The 9,773-nt window shown below is 27.4% G+C and overlaps 1 protein-coding gene across 3 annotated transcripts in view; it reads right to left on the bottom strand.

Moving 5' to 3' along the window:
* Positions 1-1,233: 1,233 nt before the first annotated feature.
* LOC106684235 (uncharacterized) overlaps positions 1,234-9,773 on the bottom strand; it is an 11,622-nt gene continuing 3,082 nt past the window's right edge. The window contains exons 4-9 of one of the 3 annotated variants that reach the window (XM_014426188.3): positions 8,680-8,810; positions 7,686-7,804; positions 7,397-7,526; positions 6,315-6,414; positions 5,289-5,385; positions 1,234-4,283 (exon numbers count right to left, since the gene is read on the bottom strand). In XM_014426188.3, the coding sequence (XP_014281674.1) occupies positions 5,297-5,385; positions 6,315-6,414; positions 7,397-7,526; positions 7,686-7,804; positions 8,680-8,810 (569 nt within the window). In that variant the 3' untranslated portion in view covers positions 1,234-4,283; positions 5,289-5,296. Of the gene's footprint in view, positions 5,386-6,314; positions 6,415-7,396; positions 7,527-7,685; positions 7,805-8,679; positions 8,811-9,773 lie in introns of all 3 variants that reach the window. The other 2 variants (XM_014426189.3, XM_014426187.3) reach the window with 2 other exon arrangements.

The raw sequence follows: 9,773 nt of genomic DNA, 5'->3' as shown, positions 1-9,773 counted from the left end.
ATATATATATATATAATGGTGCCCTTCCTTTGCCATATGGCATTATAAGGGGTTGGGCTAGGTCCGTTGAGGGCGGGAGTTACAATTTTGGCCCAGGAGCCGCTGGCCAAACTTAGAGCGCCTGTCTATACATTTTTTTTTTGCAAGAAGCTTATTTATATAAAGTGAAAATAAATAAATTACATGAGAATGGGAAAATGAAATTGACTTTAAATAAAAGAAAGATGGTTCGGGTGTGGTTAAAATAATTCAAATAGTAAAAAGTTCTTTTACTTTTAGTTTAGTTTAATATATTTCTACCTCTTTGCACACACAAGGGAGCTCACTACACCAACTGCATTGTAATGCCATTCAGAATGAAGGCATCCTCTTTCTGTCGATTTATTCAATAAAGAATAGCATTGTTCGAAAGATACAACTTTTTTAGTAGTTCTTCTTTGTAATAAAAAAACAAATAAACATTTTGTGTAATTTCCTTTTATAAAATAGTTCAGTTTTTACCTAGACTTTGCCAGGAATAAAGTGAACGTCATTAAAAGAATAAATATTAAAGTATTTAAGAAGCACACCACTGAAGTTCCATTTTATGTAATAAAAACTTAAAATTTTTGCTCAATATCCATATAACTATCTACAATGCTAAAAACCTTCATAGCACATTATTTAAAATTGAATAAATTTTCTAAAATATAAGTTCAAATAGTTCCTTTGATATAGAACTTCATAAACCAAATATTTTTCAAAACATCGAGAAATCAACATTCTGTGATTTTATTTTGTCAAATTTCTTAGAAACTATTACTCCAACAAAAATTATAATTATAAAATACTTACATAAGTACATTAAAGTAGCTTTAATTTGAGGAATAATTGACATCTATAAACATAATGATTCCTGAGATACAGTTTTCCCAAAATAAATTCACTAACTATTGATTTTTCATAATGAAATATTGCGTTTTAAAAAAGTATATTTCGCAAACTATTTAACGCAAATAACTCTATTAGGGCTCATATTTTGGCAAATTTAATCCAATTTAAATGATGTTCTGTTAGGTTTTTTAGTATAGTTGGAAGTTTTAATGAAATAATACTCTGAATGAAAAATTAATTTTTTTAAATGTTTCGAAAAAGTCATCATTTTGTATTCCTCCATAACTATGGTTGTTAGACTCATCAATTATGAATAGCAACTATATATACGGGATTGGAGTTATAAAATTTTGGACAGAAAAACGTCAATCATACTTTTATTTCATAACCTTAAAATCTTTCAGGTCTCAAGTTTACAAAAAAAAAAATAATGTATACATATATAAGTCTATAAGCTTAGCAACAATATTTAATGAATAGAACAAGGGTTTCACTACTTCAACAATCATTATAAAGTTTGTTGAAAGGCTTATGTTAACCAGACTAGATAACAAATCACAGAATCAAAGTTTTTTTTATATCAAACACATTTCTGTTTTTTTAAGAGTATCCATAAGATATAAAGGAATATAATTTCACTGCTTGTGCTCCTTAAAATTTAACTTAAAAATACACTTATTATAAACATTTTACAGCCGTAAACAACTAATATGATTTTTTCAATCAGAAATATACATATTTATTATTATGTTTTTTACTTTAGTATATCTTAATACACAGAGATTACATAAAAAGGAAAGAACAACAATTTTGTAAACATTCCAGGACCTCTCATTAGGTATAAGATTAACCCAGTTCTAGTATTCACGAAACGTAATACTTAAATAAGGTTGCTTGTTATTAGAGAGCATTATATATGTGTTCATGCTTATATTAAATAAGTAGTATGTTTTCCTTCTTGGAGGTTGTTCGAATACATTAATAAAATATTTTAGATCAACATGATGAAATATTTTTGTTAGAATAAACATATATGATAAATTATCAAGCTGTGCATATCCCCATTTTATTTATTTTTTTAGATCAATAAAGAATTCAGGAAATATTTTTTTTATATATTAAATTTATTTATTTGTATTTATTTAAATACAGGAATAAATAAAACTTTAGAAAAGTGAAAATAAAAAAGTTTTACATGTAAATTCTTCACTCTATTTGTTTGAAATTAATATATTCCTCCCCCTAAAAATGGCTTATTGAGGCAGTAAAAAAGTTAATGAAAAGTATATTTCAAAACCAAATATAATTTTTACATGGAATAAAATTTTATACATTGCAAACAAAAATGGTAGAATGCAAGCGTACTGGAATGCTGACAAAACTGTAAAGTTCTATACCAAACATCAAAAAAATTACCAGCAACATTTTCCTTAGCATTAGTCAATAATGCTCAACATCACTTGAATGCCAGAAACTTCACAATGATTAATGAAGTAAATGTTCACAATGTAAAATTGAAAAGTTGTAAGCTAATTCTAGCAATTCAGAAAATCCAAAATTAATTGTCTCAAAATCCTAGAGATGTATAAACAATTCAATTTTTCCACACTCACCCTTATTCATTGTAATTTGAGAAAAGCATTAAAAAAATTAATCTTTCAAACAAACAACTCTTCAATTCTTTAAAAAACTACATGTTTAATTATTAATAATTTAAAAATAACTGAAATTTTCAATATAAAAATAATTAAAGGAAGAGTGATTGGAAGAAAATCGGATACATATTATAAGTGTTACTAAAATTAAAGAACAGTAACAAGGATGACAAATATATTAATCATACAACGTGTAATTCATGAAAAGTTTTGTAGTTCTTTGCCAATTTTTTTTTAAGTTTAAATAAATGAAAAAAAAATTTGATACATTCAGAGGTAAAATGAAATACTTTATTTTCATATTTTAGCTTCAGAACTAAATATTTTTAATCCAGCATGGCATTTATGAAAACAATATAAATCAAATATTTCAATCAGTATTTAAAACCACTATTAATTGGATTAATTGGGACCAATAAGAATACAATTAATCAGATGAAATAATTATATCTAAGGTCACGACCCTAAGATGTATAATAAGCTAATTTAGTATATAGGATCATCAAGGCCCCAAAGGTAGTATTGTATAAAATAAGCAAACTAAAACATCTTCATTAACTAGTTTTAAGTTTGTTTTGTTTTATGCTGCCAATGAAAATTTAAATGAAATGGTCACCCAAAGGAGACAAATAAATTTATTCTGAAATAAAAATTCCAAACATTAAATGGTATAGACATATTTTAATTAATTATTACTGTGGTTAGGTATATAAACTTTTGACCCAATTAAAAAAAATCACTACTAAGCATTTATAAAATTTCAATTAATGATGGATTGTAACAGAATTGTCGATTAATATGATTTGTTTTTAACTAAATACTTTTTTTAACTGAGGTACTATATTATATTTATAAAAATGTTAAATTATTTTGTTTCATATGATGACAAAAGTCTTTGTTTAAGAAAATGCAGCATAAGGCACTCTAACTAGGTGTATTACAAATTAATATTTCACTCACAAGTAATAAATGTAAATTTAAAAGTTCCAATAGATAGTTTTAAACTTATAGCTGAAGTATGTTATTAGAAATTGATCAATCGATCCCTTATTTATTAATTTTTCAAGCAATATAATACTGTTTCATATGACAACAAATTACAATTTTTTTTATACAATTCTATATCTCAATAACAGTTACAATTTAAAGGCAATAGAAAATATAACATACAATACAATATATAATAATCTCACTACGTTTGACTTTTCTATAATAAAAAAAAAAAGTGGGATAGAATGCTGAAATATAAATAAAAATATATAAGATGCTCAAAGATTATAGTTGCATATGTTACTAACAAGTAATTTGGAAATGAATTAATAACTAAGAAAGTGAGTATAAATAATTATAATAAAATAAATAGAAAACAAAAGACATTTCAGTTCAAAACTGAAAATGTCAAATAACAAGATTTAAGTAATACGTTTATATTATAAGCTGTGTTTTGAAAACAACAATACTGAAAAATTCCTATGTTTATATGGAATCTATATGAATAATATACTAGGACAACTCATTTACAATAATTTTACAGAACTTGAGTGTACTAAGGATCTAATAAAGAATAAAATAAAAAAGCTAGACAAGTTTAAAAGAACAGTCAACTTAAATAAAACCCATTTGCTAAAGAATTAAGTAAGATATTACTTACAAGGGAAAGTGGTAAGCAATGCAGGCATTTCTTTGAGATTAAAATTAAATATCAGGTATTAGGAACCTGAAAGCAAGAGACCTCTTACTGCTATGGCAAATATTCTGAAAATGATAATTTTTTATAGTTTAAACAAAAAACAATCTAAATCAGAGTAATTTACTCATCAGAATCTTATAGTAATTAATTATAATAAAGGAACTAATATAGAATAACAAACTCAGGCTAAATTAAAGGAACAAAATTAACTAGAATCATTATCAAGAGTAATTATTACGGATTTTAAAACTATTTTTTATCATAATTCCAAAAATTATCAGACCATGGAAGGAAAGTAATTATTATATTTCTTTCATCTCCTACCAAGTAATTAACACAATTCTTATTTCATAACTCTAGTGAAAGAGTTAAAATATAAAATAATAATACTTATTGTAATGTATATTTCATTTATTGAACAAAGTTTAGCAAACTAATAATAGAAATTGGCATAAAGAAGACTTTTGGGATACATTTTAAAATATGAATTAAAGACAAAACTTGTGATCCATTTCATGAAACAGTTGTCAAATTAAATGCTGAATATAAATCAATCAAACCTCAGATAAAAACATTAAGTTGTATAAACATTAACTTTTTTTTATCTTACTTTTTGGATCAGAGATAACTTTTTAACATCAGTTATCAGAACGATGATCACAGGAAAAAATGAGAGCTACCCTCAAATTTACGTATTAATCCACTAATTTCTAAAAGTAATAAATAATTATAGTTACTAATAAATATTTTCTTTGAGTAATAAAGCTAACTAGAAACAACTGAGCTTCGGCTTATAGTAATTTCAGCTAACTGTTATCTTTTATTTTAATAGCAAAAATAAATACAAATAAATAAATATTAAATAAATACAATCTTGAGCATTCAAAAAAGGAACAATTGATTTCACTAAAAAAAATCTTTAATAAATAAATCAAAGAAGCATATTTTAAAACAAGCAAGCGTGTGACTGAATTCAATTTTTTTTTCTAGTTAGGGGCAACAAAAGCACATACTTGAAACTTTAGGAACTATTTACAAAAAAATAAAATAAGTAAATAAAAAAAACTGACGATAATGATTAGAGGGCTCCATTAGCTTTGATGTTGTGCCGGTAAATAGATTGAAGTGGTACATGCAGCAGCTCAACCAGCCTCGGGTACTCAGGCTCTGCAACAGTACACAGTATAATAAAGCACACAGCAACAATTCAAATATTTTCATTTTATATGTAATGAAATGTAAATTCTGGACTTAAAATAATAGACAAGAGCCTCAGGAATGATTTTTTAAGTAAAAATTCTTTACCCACATCCTACCACTCAAGAAAAATAAATTATACAAGAGTAAATTGATTTTGTGATATGGGACGAAACGGAAATGGTAAGGGAAGGCAACACTGTTCAATTCTAGCAGGAAAATTTTAATATTGTAATAGGAGAGTAGGAGTTTAGAGGAACTTAACAATCCCGGCTGTGTCGGTCTGATTAAGTGAGCTCCTGTTATCTCATTCTCTTCTATTGCAATATAAAAAAAATTCCTGCCAGAATCGACTTAAGAAATAGCCTTTCTATTCCTCTGCTTCTTCTTATTATTTCATTCTGGAACTAATATTTTCGGCCTCAAGCTATAAAATATAAAAGGGAACACATGATCATCATTAATAAAATTTAAATACATCATTTCATTTCCAGAAGTTTCACTTCTGTCGGGCAGTTCCAAGACTGCCATAAGTTTTTTTTCATATATAAGAGCTGAAATATGACAATATTTTTTATAAAATAGTGGATTCACAAAGATTCAGTTATATTTTGTTGAAAATTCAAGCAGTAATTAATATTTTCAGGATCACATCTTCCCCCAAACTCAATTTTTTAGTTGCTTTTTGCCAACACAATTCATCAAATTCATAATGCTTATCCTTTTCTGTTATTTTTATTATTATATTATACAGTTACAATGATTCTGTATACATACATTGTTTCAGTACAAAATCTTATTCGAGATCCAAATTATCCTAAGAAAATACTAGTTAAAAATAACAAACTGAGAATGATAAAATATATTTTATAAAAGTTATAAAATAATGATATAGTTACCATTTTCAGGAGTAACGACACCATGTCTAATAAGGAAGTCTACAACAACAGGGCAACTAGTAGTTTTAAAATCTGTAGAAAAAAGAAGCTCCAGCAACTCCTAAACATTAATAATTAAATCCTATAATATATATATTATATATCCCATTAATTAATTAATCCCCAGTCCGGGGGTGTGATAGGTCCATTTCAATGTTATTGAAATAATCATTTCAAAAATACCAGTAAATTAATCCCAAACAATTTTTTTTTTTGGAACCTGATAAACCATGCGAAAAATGAATGTTAAGACCAGGGATATCAAATGGTCAAATAATATAAAAATGATCCACATATGGATTTGGATAAGGTCTAGTATTGATATAACTAAATTCAAGGGAATTCTATATGACCCGATTGCATACTAGGCTGAGTTTTTTTATATATGACAATGATAGTGATGAAGGGAAATCTTAAACTGGTTCATTAACATGAATCTACAAGTTAAAATATTTGTCATCGGAACAATTTTTTACAAGAAAAATACATTTATTTTCCAGTTGCACCCATAACACTAGGGAACAAAATGATTTTCTTAAGCAAAGTTAACAATTTTTAATATATATTTGCCGTTTTATATTAAAAAAAAAAAAAAGTAATACAACTTTCTCCTTTCCATGAAGTATTTTGTATTTTAATTAAAAGAAGATTAGCACAGTTTCATTCACTCACAACCAAAAATTATAGAAGTTTTGCATACATATTGAATATTGCGGGTTTATCAGGAAATTACTCACAGGCTTCCATAATCTAGATCAATTTTATGCAAGGCTAATGAAGTTGAAACCAATGACTAAATGTTGATAACTAGATAGAATATCCTTATCAGGCCCGACTGACAGACAACCAGCCATTTCAGTTTTTTAATGTTTTTGATAGAAAAAATAAAATTAAATAATATATACACAGATATATGAGCCAAGGCAAAACCTTGCAAACCAAGAGCTACTACACCTAACTTCAGTTTTTCCTATCCTGGAAATGCTAATTCTTTTAAGGCAATACTGGAATATTATAAATAAATAATTTTTTATTATTCCTACCTGAGTTGAGAGGAGCTGAAATGTATCTACTTCTCCATCATTATTTTTTGGTACAAAATCGAGTGGAAGTTCCAAGTCATAAACAAATTCTGTATTAGGAAAGAGGCCTTGTTCTGACTCATAGAAAAATCTAAAATAAAACATAATATAAGAACCAAATTAAATAAAGGTTCAAATGACATTCATCAGAAAATAATGATAGTGACCAGTAAGCTGACACTAACCAACATTTCTAAAACACTTTTAAACATACATACACAAGATTAAAAGTTAAGAAAATTGTACTCACGAAACACAGCCTCCAGGTGAAAGGTTCCTTAGCAGGTGAGATGGTATTGAGGCCTCTTCTTCCGCTTCTTTATAAGCAGTCTCCAACACACCGAAGCCTTCAGATAAACCACCACCAACCTTAAAGGAAATATTCAATCAAAACAGGATGCTGGAACTACATGGATTCATCCTAAATGTATATCTTTTTAAGTTATCTTTTCAGTATGATAATATTTTAATAAATGAATTCTAAATTAATTGTTTTAACATTCTTCCATATACTTGAATTAAATTACCTAATAGGAAATGAAATATTTACAATTATCTGTTAATGGTCCGAACATCTGTTATTGAGTGAGAATATGCCGAAACTGATTTCTCTTCTCAATTTGTACGACATTCTCTTCTTGATTGCTGTTACAGAGAGGTACCAGATCAATGAAACATTGCCCACAGGCCCGTGCACTATCTTGAGTTTAGAAATAATGATTTATTTCTGTCAATTCCTAAAGTGTGTTGAAACCAGGTTGCAAAGTCTTCCATCATTCAGATTGAACTGTTTTGTTTAGTACCTGGAGATCTTATAAGTGAAGAGAAGGATCTTTTTCTTATGGAATTAAAACATTCTACTAGTATAGCCTGTCTGTTCTTTCATTTCCAATTTAACCATAGACTGTCCTTGAATCCACTTCTAAAGCAATACACTTTGTATTGTTTAGTCAAGTATTCAATCTAGTAATCTAATTTCTTTAAACCTAGCCTCCTCCTTGATTTTACGATCTCGAGTACTAATAGATGCATATCGATCCTGAACACATTTTCGATCAATAATTTTATTTTAGCCATCTTAAAATTATTGAGGCTTCTAACTGGCACTTGTACAAATAGGTTCTGTTGAAATTGTTTTCTCCATAGTATTTCCAATGGTGAACACTATATGAATTTAATAAATAAAAATATATTTTCAAGATAAACAAAATTCTATAATTAACAATTTTTTAAGCATAACATACCATATTATCCCACTTTCCAGGCCAAGTAGGCTTCGTTATGGCCCTTTTTTGAAGCCAAACACAGATTCCTCTGTCTGGGTGGCGCACGAAACCATTGATATCTACACCATACTTGCAGATGCCAAAAAGACCTAAACAAGAAGTCTAATTACAACACTCATTAAATGTTAAGGCTAGTTTTAACATTAAAAATGAAATAAATATGTTTTATGATGACAAACCATGGCTAAAAATGTTATCAAATAAGTAAATGACAAAAATATTCTCGGAACTAGATGGAGCGACAGAAATAGACCAACCCATAACAATTGCTATATCATACTATCCTATCCACAGATCAATGAGGCCAGAACTAAATTGGGATTATCTAAAACATACCAGCTAAGAATGGTGTATTTAAAAAAATATAATTGCTTTGTGATTCAAATAAGATAGTTGAAATAGATGTAACAGCAGAATTCTCAGGTGAGCAGAAACATATACAATCCAAAATTTATGGAGATTCAAAAAGATAGAAATACCTACACAGTAGAACCTCACTTAACCATCCTGGTCAGGCATGAAACACCTCCAGTTAATCCAGAGTGTATAAAAGAAAGAATAAAACACTGCAATATTAATGGAACTAATACATCATACACAAATTAAAATGTAATAAAAACCTTAATAATGTATAGATGATATGTGTATTAAGAGCTTTTATATACTTTATAATGATTCAAGTCATAAAAACTTTAAATGGAGTAAATTTATGTTTAATTTTCCAGTTTTATTTACATAATAAAATTTCTCAATCTGATGGTTATGAAAAAATTCCTTTAAAACTTTGAACTGGGCGACTACCAATTGTTAGTCAGTTATTTTGTTTTGTTTTACTGAACTTATTGTATTCTCAGAATTTACTTTTTTTTTTTTAACCACTGGTTAATCTGGAGAGTTGGTCAAGTGGGGTTCTACAGGAATAATTAATGTTCATTATATCATAATAGTAATGAATTAGCAATGAAATAATATAGTTGGTTGAAGCCAAGACAGTAGGTAAGTAAGCAGAGAGTTCAGCCTCAGTGAACCTTATGAGGAAATACTGGAATACT

Source organism: Halyomorpha halys, unplaced genomic scaffold (genome assembly GCF_000696795.3).
Source record: "Halyomorpha halys isolate HHAL.00 unplaced genomic scaffold, Hhal_1.1 Scaffold559.1, whole genome shotgun sequence".
NCBI lineage: Eukaryota > Metazoa > Arthropoda > Insecta > Hemiptera > Pentatomidae > Halyomorpha > Halyomorpha halys.
The sequence above is the reverse complement of the archived record's forward strand: the minus strand, read 5'-3'. Positions and strand labels throughout refer to the sequence as shown.